The 19,129-nt window shown below is 48.8% G+C and overlaps 1 protein-coding gene across 2 annotated transcripts; it reads left to right on the forward strand.

Moving 5' to 3' along the window:
* Positions 1-13,687: 13,687 nt before the first annotated feature.
* Positions 13,688-17,415, forward strand: C1H1orf210 (chromosome 1 C1orf210 homolog). Of its 2 annotated transcripts, none has more exons than XM_002810945.3 (3): positions 13,688-13,846; positions 15,928-16,044; positions 16,187-17,415. In XM_002810945.3, the coding sequence occupies exons 2-3, from the start codon at positions 16,026-16,028 to the stop codon at positions 16,507-16,509; spliced, it is 342 nt and encodes a 113-aa protein (XP_002810991.1). In that variant the 5' UTR covers positions 13,688-13,846; positions 15,928-16,025; the 3' UTR covers positions 16,510-17,415. The 2 variants fall into 2 exon arrangements, with proteins under 2 accessions (XP_002810991.1, XP_063568947.1); XM_063712877.1 differs by lacking the exon at positions 13,688-13,846 and adding an exon at positions 15,183-15,281 and having other exon boundaries at positions 16,187-17,368.
* Positions 17,416-19,129: the final 1,714 nt, after the last annotated feature.

A 19,129-nucleotide genomic window follows, 5' to 3' on the forward strand; every position in this document is an offset into this window, starting at 1 on the left:
AGGATTCACTTTTGTGGAACTTTTCCTTTGGTTCTTGGAAGACCTGGGGGGCCTGATGTCATTTTGCAAATGTATGGAGAGCACTTAGGCAGCATTCATTCTTCTTGGAAGTGACACAGATATTGGCACAGGTATTTGCTTTGAATGGAAAAGTTTGAGACTGCAGGACGCTGGCACATGCAAAGACTCTGAGCCCATCTGCCCTCCCCACTCTCAACTGGGAAACAAAAACTGGTAATAATGATCTGTACATAAATAAAATGTTAATGGAGTTTGTACACAAGAATTTGTATTATAAAACAATATTCTACAAGTGTAAAAGTATTTTTACATGTGTTGAGATTATGCTGCAAGTAATTTAAATAGCATCAGTTTACAAACAATATGTCCCAAATGAAATATTACTGCACAAACAAATTTTGAGTGGGTTGTGTATACATCTGCTGTTGCAGATGTATAAGAAGACTTAAGCCATAATGCACATCTTGAAGTCTCAGTCACTGGAAAGTTATAGGCCAAAAATAATGCAAATATGAAGTTCTACACATTGGAGGATTAACCTCCGAACCCAAAACGAACTCAATTGATAATGGTAGAGTTAAACTCAAGGCACCCGGTCAACTCAAGGTAATTTATTTTTTAACAGCCGGACTCAGTGGCTCACACCTGTAATCCCAGCACTTTGGGAGGCTGAGGTGGGCAGATCACTTGAGGCCAGGAGTTCGAGACCAGCCTGACCAATGTGGTGAAACCCTGTCTCTACCAAAAATACAAAAATTAGCCGGGTGTGGTGGCGCGTGCCTGTAATCCCAGCTACTCAGGAGGCTGAGGTAAGAGAATCGCCTGAACCTGGGAGGTGGAAGTTGCAGTGGAGCCGAGATCACGCCACTGCACTCCAGCCTGGGTGACAGAGCTAGACTCTCTCTCAAAAATAAAAATAAAAATAAAAAAACTCTTCCTCACTACCATACTCACCTATCAGTTTGGCAGAAGTCTGGGAGTTTTACAACACTGTCTTGGCAAGGTTGTGGGGAAATAGGCATGCTCTATATAGGCATGTTGATGTAACTCTGATGGAGGGCAACTTGGCAATATGTCAAATTCATGAACACATGTATCCTTGACTCACAATTGCATTCTTGGGAATTTATCCTGCAGATATACTCCCACAGTACAAAATGTCATGGTTATTCATTGTAGCATTATATGTAATGGCAGAAAATTGGGACCAATTCCTGTGTCAATCAATGGGGAAATGGTTAAATAAATTTTGATGTAGCTATACAGTAAAATATAACAGCTGTGAAATTAGTTGAAGAAACTCTCCAAGTCTATGTACTGGTTTTTAAAAGCTCTCCAAGACATACTAATTAGTAAGTGATAAAAAGAAGGTACAGAAGTGTATATCGTATGTTAGCGTTTGCCTAAAAAAGAAAAAAATGGGAATATATATTCATACTACTTGTACAGGTTGAGTATCCCTTATCCAAAATGCTAGGGACAAGAAGTGTTCAGATTTCAGATTTTCTGAATTTTTGGATATTTGCATATACATAATGAAATATCTTGGGGATAAGACCCAAGTCTAAATATGAAATTCATGTATGTTTCATGCATACCTTATACACATAGCCTGAAGGTAATTTTAAACAATATTTCATATGATATATATGACCCATCCCATGAGGTCAGGTGTGGATTTTTCACTAGTGGCATCACAAAGTGTTCAAAAAGTTTCAAATTTGGGAGCATTTCGGATTTCACATTTTCGGATTGGGGTGCTCAACCTGTATTTGCACAGGGTGAATATCTGTTATGGTATTAAGTTCCACTTTGGAGGGAGTGCTAATTTGGAAACCATTCAAAGAATTTTTTTTAAATTTTTCTTTTATGTTAGGAAAGTAAAGGTCTATCCCCTGTGGCCACCCCTGCGGGTTGGACTCACTGTTCTCCAAGTGACCGTCATGATCAAGAGGGACAGGAGAGCCTGACTCTCCAAGTTCCACTCATTTCCCTTAACAGGTGGCTCAGACAACAAACTACTTTATGCCCCTTAGAACATTCATTTGGGTCTTTTGTGTGGCTTCTTACAATGCCCTTAGGGTTTTAGACCACATGTAAATACATGTGGAAACATTTGACAGACTCTTAAAAATGTCTATGAATTTGATTTAATTTTCTCTATAGACAAACTCCATAGTCTTCTAGCAGAAATGATGGCTCAGTTGAGATCCATTTGGGTGAAATTGTTGTGCAAATTGTGCATAAAAAAGCTGGTGAAATTTGGGACTGGATCAAGAGAGGATGAGTTGGGGGGAAAGAATGAACCTCTCCAAGTTGCTCCCCAAAAATGAAGTCAGGGCTATCTGAATTAAAGTGTCAAATTGGTACTCTTCTAAGTAACAAAGACCTCTCCCAATTAAACTTGCCAGACTGGGGTGGGTTACATGGGTGACCATGCAATTATTTTTCAAAATAAACAGTGAGAGGCCCGGCACGGTGGCTCATGCCTATAATCCCAGCACTTTGGGAGGTCAAGGCAGGCAGATCGCCTGAGGCCAGGAGTTCAAGACCACCCTGGCCAACATAGTGAAACCCCATGTCTACTAAAAATACAAAAAGATTAACCGGATGTGGTAGCACATGCCTGTAGTCCCAGCTACTTGGGAGGCTGAGGCACAAGAATTGCTTGAACCAAGGAGGCAGAGGTTGCAGTGAGCTGAGATCATGCCACTGCACTCCAGCCTGGGTGACAGAGTGAGACTTTGTCTCAAAAAATAAAAAACAATAAATAAAAAATAAACAGTGAGAGTCCCATCTTTGCTTCTTAAAGTCAAACTATTATATATATGTAAAGTCAGTATGTGAAGTAGAATGCTGCTTTGTTTTGCTCAGTGATTTTAAAGGGAAGGAGTAGTTGCAATTTTCCTCCCAAATTACATTCCTGTGTTCTCCTGAAGCACGCCCTTGTGTCTTGGCTCCTAGAATATTTTGAAAAGTATTTAAGATATTTCTTTGTTATGTGCAACTCCAAACGCTGGCATCTTTTTATATGCCATAAGTGCCTTAACTCTCTGTACTGTTTGTCACAATTGCTTTTCGAAGAACCAAGTAAATGCTGCCCAAACAAATTATAAAGTTTTCTTTTGGTTGAAATAAGCAACACTTTAACCCAATTCCTAAGTTCTGCCTTTGCCTGAAATTGACTTTACTGATAAATCGTTCTTCATACTGATCAGCAAAGAAAGGAAAAATATCTTTTTGTTGTTGTTGTTGTCCAAAAAAAGAAAAAGAAAGTAATTCTTTTAAGATTTTGTTTAGGTTAATAGTAACAATGGTTGGTACTTTCACTTAACTTCAGCAGCAGCTAAAGCCATATTGTCAATTCAAAAACAATTTTTGTTGTTCTTCCAGGAAATAACTCTGTAGTGAGAGGAAGTTTGCAGTAAATGCTTTTGGAGCATCAGGCTGAGGCTGTGTCCCTGAAGCTAGTGTGTGTGTGTGTGTGTGTGTGTGTGTGTGTTTTCACTCTAGTCAGAAAAGACATGCCAGGTGTGTGTGACAAGCTGTGATGAGGACTGGAGATTACTTGGAATCCATTGTGTTCTTTTCCTTGTTGGAGAAAGAAAGCTTCTAAAAACAAGCCCTTATTTAAAGGAAGCCCCAGTTAATTCAACAAGGCTCTGAAAGAAGTCCCTTTTATAGAAACTGCTTGACAAAGGCCATTTGGCCCAGAGGAGTCCTGTGAGGTCAGAAACTGAAATCAACCCCCACATAGGGTTCAGGCAGTTAGAAGCTCAGCGTACTTAGTAAAGCATAACAAACTTTTACCCACTTTGGTCAGAATGGAATTTACCCAGCAATGCAGAGTCTTATGCTAGAACACCAACAAACCTCAATTATAATGGCTAACAGTTGCTACAGGTTTATAGGTGCTGGGAAAAGGTGTTGGCTACACCCCATGGACTCTCAGCCTTTTGAGATGGGTGTCACTATTATTATTATTATTATTATTATTATTATTATTATTATTATTTTGAGATGGAGTCTCGCTCTGTCTCCCAGGCTGGAGTGCAATGGCACAATCTCGGCTCACTGCAACCACCACCTCCCAGGTCTAAGCCATTCTTCTGCGTCAGCCTCCTGAGTAGCTGGGATTACAGGCTAATTTTGTATTTTTTTTAGTAGATACGGGGTTTCTCCATGTTGGTCGGGCTCAGGCTCGTCTCAAACTCCCGACCTCAGGTGATCTGCCCTCCTTGGCCTCCCAAAGTGCTGGGATGACAGGCGTGAGCCACCGCACCCAGCCGGGTGTCATTATTATTATCCCCATTTTGCAGATGAGGAAACAGATGTATCCTCAGGTTAGTTAAGTGGTGGTGTTCAGCTTTGACCCCAGACAGTTTGATCCACAGCCAGAGAGCTTAACTATGTCCAAGGCCTGTTAGACTATACTACCTAGACAGGAGGAAGGCCAGCACACCCAGGGAGGCTGCTTTCATCTGCATGTCATCCCTCAAACTCTTAAAAATGATTGAAGAAAAACAATCCTTTTGTATCCAGCATGCATCTGAGATTTTATTCTGGAAAACAATGAGCTCAACTCTGTGCTGTGTGGTGATGGAGTGGTGCCTTTTAAAAGGCAAGGGCTGACCAAGAGAGATGGGCAGGCATGAATTTTAAGGATGTCTTGCCTTTAAGTTCCATCAGGTCCTTGCTTTACCTCAGGTCACTCTGAAATCCTAGAAGAATAGCACACCCAATAGCACATGACACAAGTGACTCATTGTCCTTCTGCCTCAAACAACAGCAGCCTACTTAGCATACAAAACACATTCTATGAGACAAAGCTGGCTCGGGCCACAGCCACGCATTCTTTGCAGGAGCCGCACATGGGGGCTGCTTTCTGGTTGTTCAATCTTACTTTGTTTATTTATTATTATTATTATTACTATTACTTTAGAGACAGAGTCTCGCTCTATTACCCAGGCTGGAGTGCAGTGGCGCAATCATAGCTCACTGCAGCCTCGAACTCCTGGGCTCAAGCAATGCTCCCACCTCAGCTTCCTGAGTAGCTGGCACTATAGGTGTGTGCTACCACCTGGCTTCAATCTTACTTTGAGGATAAGAGGTAGTGACAACACAAGTCCATTAGTGCTCATGATGCATGATTTATTTCGTGGTGACACAGGGATGACAAGGAAAGGCTTGAAGGCAGTGTCTCAACTCCTCTTTCCCTAGCCCTTTCTCCCTGAAGGCATATTGGTGCTTTGCCAGCTCCACCCTTGCCCGCACCCTAAGGAAGGGACACTGGCTCCCACTGGGGAGTCAGAGTGAACTATGGTACCAGCACACAGGTGTGGGCTTCCTGCTCCCCTGAGGAGAGACCTCTCCTACAGGCTGAAGTGTTGCCTGCCCCCAGAGGATTTCTCTATGGGAACTGCTCCAACACCCCTGGAGTCTCAGAGCTGGGGTCTCAGGTGGGCACCAGCTTTCCACCTTTCCCGTTTCTAACAGGGCCCCCATGAGAAAGCAAGAATGTGGCAGAGATGACTGTTGGTATTGCTGGGGCCCAGGGAGGCAGGGCTGGGAGGGGCAGCGTGGTGGGGCAGCTCTGTCCAGTGGGTCTACAGCCTCTGGCCAGCTGCATGGACATGACATCCTCAGGAGAGGGTGTGGTAGTCCCTGGCAGGCCTGCTGAGCTCTGTTCTTGCGAGACCTGGCTACCCCAGAGATAATAACCAAGGGGATTCATAGACTGCCATCGTTACGCCATGCATGTGTGATATCTAATTATCTTCCCAGGTCAGATGTGGTGAGGTGGAGCTGGTGGCTTGGGAAGAAATTGTCCCATGAACCCGAGGTTAGATCCAATGTGGCAGCTCCATGACGTAATCACACTGGAGTTTCAGGGTGGTGTGGTTGGTGATCCATGAGGCTTGGTGAGCTCTCCCCCTCAGGGTTTCATGGCATACGTGGCCCTGGATAGGCTGGTCTCCCCCTGAAGAAGTGAGGAAACCCTAGAAGTTGTGTCTCGAAACATTCCCTAGTCTCAGTCTCCTGGTAAGCTCCACTGAGGATAGATCCTTTGAGCTGACTCAGGGATCTGTGACTTCTTAGGGATAATTGGGTCAGAGGGCTCGTTTTCACAAAGCTTCAAGCACAGCCCTCAGTGGGACTTCCAATGCCAGGGCATGTCTAGGAGGTCAGGGAGGGCAGACTAGGAATAGGGAAAGGCAGCCTTCTGGGAAGGTGGAGTTTGAATGAAGGAGGAAGAGTGTGGTGTCTCTAAGGACAGTCCTAAGTCCCAAGAAGGGGCTAATTCCTCTCTGGGAGGCTGGGGCTGGAAGAGGCCGGAAGCCTGGGAAATGGGCAGCCTTCCTCCAGAGGCTTACAAAGAGAAGGAAGGTGTCCTCTACCGATTCAAAAGGGGCATCTGCTTACAACAGAACAGAGGTCCCTGTACACAGAGTGGAAAGTGTTAACACCACTTCCTTTTTTTATGAGACAGAATCTCATTTCCAGGCTGGAGTGCAGTGGTGCGATCACAGCTCACTACAGCCTCAACCTCCAAGGCTCAAGCGATCCTCCTACCTCAGCCCCCTTGATAGCTGGGACTACAGGCGCATACCACCATGCCTGGCTAAGTTTTTTTAAATTTTTTATTTTTGTAGATACGGGGTTTCGCCATGTTATCCAGGCTGATCTCCAGCTCCTGAGCTCAAGTGATTGGCCTGCCTCAACCTCTCAAAGTGCTGGGATTACAGGCGTGCGTCACCGCGCCCAGCCCGTAACACCAGTTCTTAATCTGGAGTGAGCAAATGAGTTGCCTGGAATTCTAACCATTCATTCATCCAATAAGTTTTCATGGAGCATCTTATTAGCATCCGGCCTGTGAGCATATCTGTGATTGGGTGCACACATGCATTTTCCTGCATTCATCGGCTTCTCTGAAGGGCTCTGCAGCTACCCTAAGGTGAAGGCCCTCAGGCTAGAAGTCCCGTCTGCTGCAGGGAGGGCTTGTGTCTGATGCAGAAGGGAGCAGGTGTGGGGAGGGGCTAGGGCGCCTCGGTTTTTTGCTTTCTTAGCACCCATTCCCTGATCTTCTGGTGGCAGCACCCTGAGTTTTCTTAGGAAATATAATCACATTTTTTTTAAAGGAAGTGATTGCAATCTGTCACTCCAAAGATTTTGAGGAGTCCAACACCTGGATGGTCAGTTTTACTCATAGGAGCAGAGGAACTTAGCTGCTGTGCCACTGAAAAGGTGCTGGACTGAGAGTCAGAAGCCCGAGTTTGGATTCTAGCTCTGCCACTGATTAACAGAGTTTTTCAGATGTTATCTATAGACCTCTGATTTTGAAGGTTGAGTTAATCGTGTGCTTTGGATAAGAGCAAAACCATCGCTGGTCTGTAGACTGCACCTTGGGACCACTCCATCGTTCATATCTAGGACTTGTCTTTGTCAACAACTGCATGCACCCAGGCGCAGTGACTCAGGCCTGTAATCCCAGCACTTTGGGAGGCTGAGGTGAGAGGACAGCTTGAGGCCAGGAGTTTGAGATCATCCTGGGCAATAAAGCGAGACCCTGTCTCCAAAAAATAAAATAATTAGCTGGGCGTGGTGGCACATGCCTGTAGTCCCAGCTACCCGGGAGGATCGCTTGGGCCCAGGAGACAGAGGCTGCAGTAAGCTATGATTGCACAACTGCACTCTAGCCTGGGTTAAGGTGAGACTCTGTCTCTTGAAACAAACAAACAAAACCTGCAGGCCAGGCACAGTGGCTCATGCCTGTAATCTCAGCACTTTGGAGGGCAAGGTGGGTGGATCACGAGGTCAGGAGATAGAGACCATCCTGGCCAATATGGTGAAACACTGTCTCTATTAAAAATACAAAAATTAGCTGGTGGTGCGTGCCTGTAATCCCAGCTACTCAGGAGGCCGAGGCAGGAGAATTGCTTGAACCAGGGAGTCGGAGGTTGCAGTGAGCCGAGATCACGCCACTGCACTCCAGCCTGGTGACAGAGTGAGACTCTGTCTCAAAAAAAAAAAAAAAAAAAAAAAAGACCCAAAAAACAAAACAAAACTGCATCCCTCGTGTAACTTCAATTTCCTTCTGCCGCCATCTGCCCACCACCTCCTGTTTATCTATTTTTTCTACTCACTCTCTCTAGTACACCAGCACCCCGTCCTAAAATCCATCGATCCTACCACCTTTTTGGGTTCTCTGCACCCCTCTGTACCCACTTCCCCCTTTAACCTGACCAGATGCTGTGGGCCATCGTTACAACCACTCCCTTGCCTACAGCTCAGCTCCCTTGCCCACTCCCTTCTTGCTTTATCATATTTGCCCAGCAAATCCCTAATCTTGGTGAAATCCCTCTTTCCATCTTCTCCCCACCTGCACTTGGCGGGACTACAAAAGGAGAAAACTCAGACACCCTAACTGACCGTGCCCATCTACTTTAAAGGAGGCCTGAGGCTGTCTGGCAAGCCCATTACACGGCTGGGCCCATTCTCTCTGCCATGCTCTGGGGTGGTGAATTCACACCTTCTCTTCTCTTCTTCAGCCTCAGCACCCCCTTCCTGCTGTTCACTCAGCTGAGGACACTGCTTCTTATTTCTCTGGAAAAACAGAAGCCATCGGGGAAAGCTTCCTAAGGCTCCCATCACAGACCTAGTGCATTTTACCTGTCTAAGCCACCTTCCTCCAGTGACTCAGAGGGACGCTGCTGCTCCTGTCCAAGGCCAACCCTCCCCGTGCACTTGACCCTGCCCTCTCGATTCCTCAGGGACTCCACACTTGCCTTGTCCCTTCTCTTCCTTCTGCATCATCAATTTCCAGTCTCTCTTGGCTTATTCTGGCCAGCATTACACACATGGTCTAACAGCTCCTCCCCTTAAAGCAAAATCCTCCCTTAGTCCCACACCCCTCTCCAGTGTCAGTCCCATGTCTCTGCTCCTTTTATAGCAAAATTCCTTGGAGGTGTGGTCTCCACTTCCTCTGGTCCCATACTTATGCTTCACTCCAATCAGGCAGTTGTCCCCAGAATGCTCTCTTGTCTCTTAAAACTGCTCTTGGCTGGGTGCAGTGGCTCACACCTGTAATTCAAGCACTCTGGGAGGCTGAGATGGGCGGATCGCGAAGTCAGGAGATCAAGACCATCCTGGCTAACATGGTGAAACCCCATCTCTACTAAAAATACAAAAAAATTAGCTGGGCGTGGTGGTGGGTGCCTGGAGTCTCAGCTACTTGGGAGGCTGAGGCAGGAGAATGGCGTGAACCTGGGAGGCAGAGCTTGCCGTGAGCTGAGATCACGCCACTGCACTCCAGCCTGGGCAACAGAGCAAGACTCCATCTCAAAAACAAAACAAAACAAAACAAAAAAAGCTGCTCTCCTTGCTAGGCATGGTGGCTCGCGCCTATAATACCAGCACTTTGGGAGGTCGAGGTGGGCGGATTGCTTGAGGTCAGGAGTTCAAGACCAGCCTGGCCAACATGGTGAAAACCCGTCTCTACTACAGAAATTAGCCAGGTGTAGCAGCACGTGCCTGTACTCCCAGCTACTTGGGAGGCTGAGACAGGAGAATCGCTTGAACCTGGAAGGCAGAGGTTGCAGTGAACTGAGATCATGCCACTGCACTCCAGCCTGGGCTACAGAGCAAGACTCTGTCTCAAAAAACAAAAACAAAAACAAAAACACCAAAAAAAACCCTACTCTTGTCAAGGTCACTGGTGATCTCCACTTTGCCAATTTCAAAGGTCAATTCTCATTCCTTATCTTCACAAACCTTCCTGCAGCATTTGACTAACCAAGCTAGCTAAGCCCTTGCCCTTGACACGCTTTCTTCCCTGGCCAGGACTGTCCCGTATTTGCCTCCTACCACGTGGGCCCCTCCCTGGTCTCCTTTCCTGCTTTTCCTCCCTCCCCTGACTTCTACTCCTGGCACGTCCCAGGGCTCTTCTCTCTCTATACTTATCCTTGAGGGTCTTATCCAGATGCCTGGCTTTGAAAATCATTTACGTTTAGTTGGTTCCTAAGTGTATGTTTCTAGTCCCCACTGCCTGTTGCATCCAGGCCACTTGATGCTACACTCTACTTAGGATGCTACCGGATAGCTCACAGGCATCCAACGTGTCCAGAACTGAAGTCCTAGTTTCCCTCCCAAAGCTTCCCTCCCAGACTCCTCCCACCTCATTAAACGACAGCTCCAGTCTTCCAGTTGCTCAGGCCAAAACTTTGGAGTTATTCTTGAATCCTTTCTTTTTCTCAAGCCCCACATTTAATCAGCCAGTCATGTCAACTTTACCTTCAAAATATATCTGGAGTCTGAGCACTTGTCCCCACCTCCACCAGACTTCCCGGCTGCCACATGTCCTTTCCCCTAGATGATCGCAGCAGCCTCCTAACTGGCCTCCTGCTTCTACCCTGGCCTCCCCTGGTCCGTACTTCATGCAGAAGACAGACAGATTCCTTTATAATGCAAACAGCAGTCCTCTGCTCAAATCCCCAGTGGCTTCCCATCTCCCGGAGAGATCCGATGAGGCCCCTCAGGAATAGCTCCTGACATGTACCTGGTGTAGCCCCTTGGATCTGCCCCCCTCTTTCTGCACTCCATCAGGCAGCCGCCTTGCTGTAGCTGAACAAGCCAGCCGTGCTCCCGCATCTCAGCATTTGTGCTGGCGGTTGCCTTTGCCTGGAATGCTCTGCCCCCAGATATTGGCACAATTGCTGTCTCACTCTTAGCCAGATCTCAGCTCAAATGTGCCCTCTTCAGTGAGTCCCTCTTCTGACTATCTAAAGTAGCACCCGCCTCTCATGTTCACATGGAGCTATTACGAAGCTGTTTTCTTCCCAACACTTACTGTTATCTGAAATAATCTTATTTATTTCTTTGTGTATTGTTCGTCTTATCCACCAGAATGGAAGCTTTATGGCGGCACAAATTGTCCCAGAAGCTAGCACAGAGCCTACTGCATGGTTGTCAGGGCTGCCACAGAAGGTTGTAAAGGTCGTTCACTGCATCAGAGCTCCTGGCTGAGGAGCCGCGCGTGCTGACACCCAGTCTGCCCTCTGTTCTCCATGATGTGGGGCAATGTGTGACATATCGGCTGGCTGTGACTCTGGTGGCCATTCAAAAAATATTCATTGAATAAATTACTGAATGATGGATATGCAGACCCTCTGCTTGTTTTCCTCTGTAGGACTTCATACCAATTACCTTCTCACAGCCTCATTTTCCTTTTCTGTTAAGGGGACAGTTAACATCTATCTCATAGCATGGTTACAAGGATTAAGTGAAATCGTTCATTAAAAAGCTGGCACAAATATGATTCCATTTATATGAAATATCCAGAACAGGCAAATCCATAGAGACTGAAAGCAAATTAATGGTCGTGAAAGGCCAGGGGGAAGGGACACGGGGAATACTGCTTAACTGGTCAGGGGTATCCCTTTGGGGTGATGAAGATGTTTTAGAACTAGAGTGATGGTTGCATGACATTATGAATGTGCTAAACACTACTGAATCGTGTACCTGGAAATGGCTAACATGGGGAATTTTATGTTATATGAATTAGATTATGGTATATGAACACCTCAATTTAACAAAACCTGGCACAGTGTCTAGGACGCGGTAGGTGCTCAATGAATATCAGTTGAATCTCATGATTTCCTTGCTTCAAAAATAAAGTAAAACCCTAAGCCCTCCTTGGCACCTCATTGCCCCATCCAGGATAATCCTTTCTTTCCTCAAATTTGTTTCAGAAGGGTATACTGTTGCCATTTTAGATATGGGGGATATGATGGAAACAAGACAGATGCAGAGTCCATTCCCAGAGTTTACAGGCTGGCAGGGAAACTAAAGAGAAAATCACACCCCACATGTTCAGGGATATAGGGGAGAAGGGCCACCATCTGCAGGGGTGCAGTGGAGAGCGGGGAAGGCAGGAGTCCCAGGAGAAGGGAGCAGAGCCCGCAGAGCCAGGGAGATGAGAGGGCATGGTGGGTTCTGGGAATAGAAAAGAGTTTGGTGGCCGGGCGCAGTGGCTCATGCCTGTAATCCCAGCACTTTGGGAGGCCAAGGAGGGCAGATCACTTGAGGTCAGGAGTTCGAGACCAGCCTGGCCAACATGGCGAAAACCCGTCTCTACAAAGAATACAAAAATTAGCTGGGTGTGGTGGCACATGCCTGTAATCTAGCTACTCGGGAGGCTGAGGCAGGAGAATCGCTTGAACCCAGGGGCTGGAGGTTGTAGTGAGCTGAGATCGCACCACTGTACTCCAGCCTGGATGACACTGTGACTCTGTCTAAAAAAAAAAAAAAAAAAAAAAAAGAAGATAGTTTGGTGTAGCTGCAGCAGAGGAGGCAGGAAAGGTGGGAAGGGATGGCCCTGAGGGTTCAGATTTCATCCTAAGATCTTCAAGGCCAAGTGTGAACTGGCTCCCACCTTCCAGCCACTGTTCTACCATGCCTTGTTTGCATCCCCTCTCTGTATCCCCCTTTTATTTTTGAGACAGGGTCTTGCTCTGTTGCCCAGGCTGGAGTGTGATGGTGCAATCATGGCTCACTGTAGCCTAAAACTCCTGGGCTCAGGCAGTCCTCCCCACTCAGCTTCCCCAGTAGCTAGGACTACAGGTGAACATTACCACGCCCAGCTAATTTTTGTGTTTCTAGTAGAGATGGGGTCTCCCTATGTTGCCCAGGCTGATCTCTGCTCACGGGCTCAAGCAATCAACCCGCTTCGGCCTCCCAAAGTGCTGGGATTACAGGCATGAGCCACCATGCTTGGCCTCTCTGCAGCCCTTGCTCCCACTGTGCCCTGCCTGTCCTTGTGAATTCGGGGCCTCCAGGCCTTGGCGTGTGCGGTCCTTCCTCCCTTAGGTAGTTACGGGGAGCCTGCCCTGGGTCAGTACTGTGCTGGGAGCCACAGGCTGTCAAAGCCTGGCCCCACCCCAGGAGAGCGAATAATCACAAGATAATGAGGAATGCTGTGACAGTGGGTGCTCTGGGCATGGAAGAGTGGGGACTTGCAGGGTAGACGGAGCGCTCAGGGAAGGTGATTCCTGAACCGGAGCTTGAAGAACAGGGGGCACCAGGCCCAGAGACGAGGAGCAAAGCTAAAGGGAATCAGAGAGCACCCGGGAGAGGTTCAGAGCCTGGCTTGTGGGGTCACAGGATCCTGAGATCCAGATGGAGGCTGAGCCCCCATCCAGATCCACCTCTCACCCCCTACACAGTTACACACACATTTGTAGGCAATTTGGGAGTGTTCTTGGTCCTTCTGGCTTTGCCTGGAAAGAATGCCCTCTCCACCCGCTCTGGTTCCAGCCCACCACCCTTACAGGCCTGCAAAGCTCCCTCTTCAACTCTGGACTTTGTACCAGTCACCGGACGTTCAGTTGTTTATCAGCCTGAGCACCTGCCTGCTGAGGTGTCTGACCCTCTAGGGCCCGCTGGACCCTTCTCTGGATCCCAGCTGTACAAACCCCCAGCATTGGGGGGTGAGGGTGAGGTCTACACCCATAAAGTTCTTGGCAAAACTTGGGGGAGAGGTAGAATGATCCCTCCCCACTGGAGGCGCTGCCGCAGCCCGCCCTCTGCCCGACCTGCAGCTTCAGCCCCGCCCACTGCCTCCGCAGGTGAGTCAAACTCGGCCTTGACCCGCCCACCTGTCCAGGTTCTGCCGGCCCCAGCCGGAAGCTTACTCTGCGGATTGTGCACAGTTCTTGAAGGTGGGAACAGAAGAGAAGGCCCGGGGGGGCCGGGGAGGGGGTACCCAGGCTCTGCACAGATCCCTAAGGGGCTCCTGGCAGCAGGAAGGAAGCTACACATCAGAGTTGGGGTAGGTGTCTGTGCATGTCAGAGGGTGTGTTTGTCGGTGGAGGAAAGTGTGACCTGGGGGGAGGGGCTGTGCGTATGGGGGATGGGCAGGTCAGTGTGGGCTGTGAGTTCAGAGGCCTGTTGGGGAGCGTATATGCACCCTTGGAAGGTTAGTGTGTGTGTGTCTTCTTGGGAAGAATTCACAAGGCAGGGAGGAAAGGAATAGGAGTACAACCTTAGAAACGTCAGATTGAATTCAGTTCATTCCAGTGTAACACATTCTCATGTTTTGCGGACCTGGTGCTAGGATGAGGCCCACAGCAGGCTGAGGAATGAATGAGCAGCTGACCTCTCCTTCCCAGGATGTCTCTCCTGCTCCCACCTGTATATTCACTCTCACACTCCTCTCGTTAATTTCACAAGCACCACACTGAGGGGCTGAGCGCCCAGCTCCCTGCAGCTCCAGGGTACAGATCCGTCAGCCAGCCCTTGCCCACGGGGAGCTGCCCGCCAGCAATGACTGGTTCTGACTGGTGGTTGAACCTGACTGGGCAGGATGGTGACAGGTCACCCAGGGTAAGTCCAGGGACAACCTCACAGGCAGGTATGGTCTGATTTGGCTTTGACAGACTGGCGCCCCAAAAACTGAGGAGGGCGTGGCCAGGGAGCAGGAGGGTGGGTGAGTGCGAGGAGGGCGTGTGTGTCTGTCTGAAGTGCTGGGGAGGGAACTGTGGAGAAGAGGAAGAAGAATTTGGCTTGAGGGCCATGTGCTGGATTGCAAAGCACTGTGTGGCATGGGCAGCTTTTGAAGGGATTTTAACCAGGCTAGTGATGGGGTCAGATTTGGGTTGTAGGCCCATCACTCTGGGGAAGAGACCAGAGGTGGGGAGCCCAGTTAGGAGATTATGGCTAGAGTACAAGAGGAAGGTGGCTTGGACTCAGCTGTGGCAGTGGGGTGGAGAAGAGGGTATTGTCATTCCGGAGATGTTTAGTGGAAGACATGATGGGGCTTGATGCCAGGTTGGACGTGAGGAGGTTGGGGGGCATTTTGAAGGCACTTGTATCAAAGAATATACTGGGGTACTCCCCTCAACTTCTCTCCTAAGTACTTCCCTAGCCTGGCTACTCTGCCCCCAAGGACTCCCCTGGTTCAGGTGCTCCACTGGCGGATATGCTCCTGCCCTAGCTGTTCGTCTGCCAGGTACTTCTAACTTTCATACTCCTCCTCTAGATACTCCCCAGATTCAGGTACGCCTCCTCCAGACACTCCTTTGATCCAGGTGCTCCTCCTACAGGTGTTTCCATGCCTGGATGATCTTCCTGCAGCTACTCCCCTAATTGAAGTGTTCTTCCTCTAGGTGTCCCCAGCCCTGGGTGATCATTTCCTGATTCAGGTGATCCTCATTTGGATACTCCCTGGCTTAAGCCTCCCTCTGGGGGCAGAGTGTGGGCCTCCTGTGAGTAGACGTGAAAGGACAGGGGTTTGCTTGAAGGGCTGAGGGTAGAGGTGGGCAGCAGCGGCTTTCAACTTAGAAGGGCCAGGGCTGCTCTGGCGGTGTCCAGGGCCCCTGTCCTCAGTAGGAACTTGCATCACCCTCCCCATATGTGGTCTCCGCTTTGGCTGGGTAGCTCCAAGCAATTGCTGTTTTCTGACCTTTGGGAGCCAGGACCCACCTCTGCCCCTGTCTCCCATCCTCAGCTTACCAAGCAGTGCAATAGACTGGGCTCTGGGTTAGAATCTGAAGATTTTGGTTGAGTCAGTTCACCTTTTTCAGCCTCAGAGCCCTCATCTATAAAGTGGGGATAATGTTTATACTTACCTTACTGGGTTTTGTGAGCATGATGCCTGGTGCTTGGATTATAAGGAATGCTCAGTAAGTTCTACAATTTATTTTTTTTTAGCAGCTTCCAGAGCCAAACCCTGTGATGGTCCCTTACAAATAGCCAGTTTCTGTAGGCTCAGCTTGTTTCTCTTCTGTGGAGAGCTGGTGTGATCAGTTGTCCAGTCCCCAGAGTTTGTGCAGTGCTACCGTGGCTGTGAGTGTGACCTGGAAAGTGCACCCTGTGACCGTCCCTGACACCCATACCTATGTTATTTTCTAGGACTTGTGCCCTGGGGCTGCCTGGCACCTGGGGGCCTCCTCAGAGCCAGGGCTCTTTCTGGTTGAGGCTGAGACTCACTGGTGTCATCAGGCCCCTCCATGAATGAGACAAACAAAAGTGAGTGACAGTGGGAGGATGATGGGTGGAGGGCTTCCCCTTAGACGCTGGGGTTGGGGGAAGGACCCTACCTGCACTCCTCTTGGTTTCTCCAGGGAGCCCCCTCTGGGGCCCACCTATAATGCTGTCCCTTTCTCTGCAGCACTTGTGGGGCCCTCGGAACTCCCCACAGCGTCTGCTGTGGCCCCTGGCCCAGGCACTGGGGCTCGGGCATGGCCTGTGCTGGTAGGATTTGTGCTGGGGGCTGTGGTCCTCTCGCTCCTCGTCGCACTTGCTGCCAAATGCCACCTCTGCCGCCGATACCGTGCCAGCTACCGGCACCGCCCACTGCCTGAGACAGGAAGGGGAGGCCGCCCACAGGTGGCTGAAGATGAGGATGATGATGGCTTCATCGAGGACAATTACATTCAGCCTGGGACTGGCGAGCTGGGGACAGAGGGTAGCAGGGACCACTTCTCCCTCTGAGCTCCCATCTTTGGACCCTCCCCATTCCCTCCATGCCTGACAGCTTAGGGACAGTGGTTATGATATGGGGGCCTTGAACCTCAGGGACAGAGGTGGCTGGGGCTTAAAGGTTGGCCAGGGATGGAGTAAACCCCACTTCCCTGACACTAGCCAGCAAAGTGACAATGACCCTCTCTTGCTCAATAATTCTCAACTGTTCCCTGCTGTTCTCAGGATAAAGCCAAACAAACGCTTGAGTGTGAACATAAGGCCCTCCATGATCATACTTCTCAGCCTCTTGGTTTCTTTTCTTGCCTTCCCCTACTTTACTCTCGAAATAAATGTTATTCTCCCTCCCACCACATCCCACGCAGTTTCCCCAGGCACCTTTGCTCACATTGGTCCCCCTGCCTACGCTACTCTTCTCCTAAATCCTCTGTGACTGCAATGGCCTGCCTACCTGCCAGCATTTCAAATATGCCCAGATGGTAACATTTGTGCAGGTAAAAACCAGTGCCAAGCTTCTTTTTTTTGTTTTCCTGAGATGGAGTCTCACTCTGTCGCCCAGGCTGGAGTACAATGGCACATCTTGGCTCACTGCAAACTCCACCTCCTGGGTTCAAGCGATTCTCCTGCCTCAGCCTGCCGAGTAGCAGGGATTACAGGCATCCGCCACCACGCCTGGCTAATTTTTATATTTTTAGTAGAGATGAGGTTTCGCCATGTTGGTCAGGATGGTCTCGAACTCTTGACCTCAGGTAATCCACCTGCATCGGCCTCCCAAAGTGCTGGGATTACAGGCGTGAGCCACTGTGCCCAGCCAGCTTCTTAATGAAATATTTTCCTACAAATAAAGTGGGTAATCTGGTTATAATATATTTTTCACAGGAATAAATAAATCTATTTTCATTTTGAATAAAAATAAAAAGCTGTCACTCATTTTTATTTTTCTTGAGCTGGGCTTTATCACTCAGAGCTAGAAGACACTGCTCAGATGCTTCCCCCTCCAGGACACCTTCCATGAGCCCCTCTCTAGTATTGTCCTGCCCACATTTTGTTTTCATCTTTTTGTTTGTTTTGAGACGGAGTCTTGCTCTTGTTGCCCAGGCTGGAGTGCAATGGCGCAATCTCGGCTCACTTCAATCTCCACCTCCCGGGTTCAAACAATTCTCCCATCTCAGCCTCCCGAGTAGCTGGGATTACAGGCACCCACCACCACACCCAGCTAATTTTTGTATTTTTAGTAGAGATGGGGTTTTGCCATACTGGCCAGGCTGGTCTCAAACTGCTGACCTCAGGTGATCCACCCTCCTCGGCCTCCCAAAGTGCTAGGATTACAGGTGTGAGCCACTGCACCTGGCTATCTTTTTTTTCTTTTTTTTTTTTTTTTTGACACAGGGTCTCTCTCTGTCACCCAAGCTGCAGTATGGTGGGGCTATCACAGCTCATTTTAGCCTCGATCTCCTGTGCTTAAGTGATCCTCCCATCTCAGCCTCCCAAGTAGCTGGGAATACATGCATGTGCCACTGCACATGGCTAATTATTTTTTGTAGAGATGGGGCCTCACTATATCACCCAGGCTTGTCTCAAACTCCTAGACTTTAGTGATCCTCCCACCTCTGGCTCCCAAAGTGCTGGGATTTACAGGCTTATTTTAATCTTTATGACAGTTCGTACTTGCCCCTTACTGTGCCTGCCCCCATAGCTAAACTGGGAGCTCCCTGAGGCCCCAGACTGTGTCTTATTTTGTATCCTCAGATTCTTGCACAAGGGAGCTAGTTTTAAGATGGAAAAGACTTGAGTTAAGCTGTTTTTAATTGCAAGAAATAGAAAGGAGTTTGGGGGAGAATCCTGGCTGTTGCATAGAATCAAAGGGACAGCAGGAAGCAGGCGGTCCCAGCAGCCAGAGGTCAGGCATTTCACCTCTAGCATCCTGTCATTTAGGGGCACTGATGGGACTCTCTATAACCAGGACTTCCAAACTCTCAATTCCAAGTTTCAAGTGCTCAGACAAGAGAATCAGTTTGGCCCAGTTTGGGTCAAGTATACATGGGCTTAAAGCACAATCTGCTATGAGTGGGGGGCATGGTTTGGGGAGCCCATGTGTTTGTTGCAGATCATTCTCAGACAAGGGGCAGTTCTCATGAGCCAGGCAGCCACCCCCATGTGTTCCCCAAGTACAGTGTCAGCCTTTGAGGAATAAGCTGGTACAGAGGGAAAGTGAGGCACTGGCAAATGCAGTGAGGTTCTTGGGAAAGAGGCAGGAGATTGAAGAGGACTTGAGTGTCGTGTCTGAGGGGTGCCCATGGCAGTGAGGAAGCCCAAGAGTGGACTGGATCTGTTAGGGCCTTGGATGCCAAGCTCACACTTCAACCTGAGAGCAATGGAAGCTCATCTGCGGACTTTTTTTGTGCAAGGGCATGACATAATCATGATAGAAAAGTCATTCTGGCTGCTGTGCAGAGATGGATTGGAGGGGAGACACTGAGAGAAGGTAATAAGACCTGACTAAGGTGTGACATAGGAACAGACTCCAAGACAAGAGGGAGGAAGAGCTGATAGGATCTGTTGACTTTGGATATGGGGAGTAGGTAGGTATCAGAAAAAAACCACCCTGGCTTCTGGCTTGGTTACTGGGTAC

This window comes from Pongo abelii, chromosome 1 (genome assembly GCF_028885655.2).
Source record: "Pongo abelii isolate AG06213 chromosome 1, NHGRI_mPonAbe1-v2.0_pri, whole genome shotgun sequence".
Classification (NCBI taxonomy): domain Eukaryota; kingdom Metazoa; phylum Chordata; class Mammalia; order Primates; family Hominidae; genus Pongo; species Pongo abelii.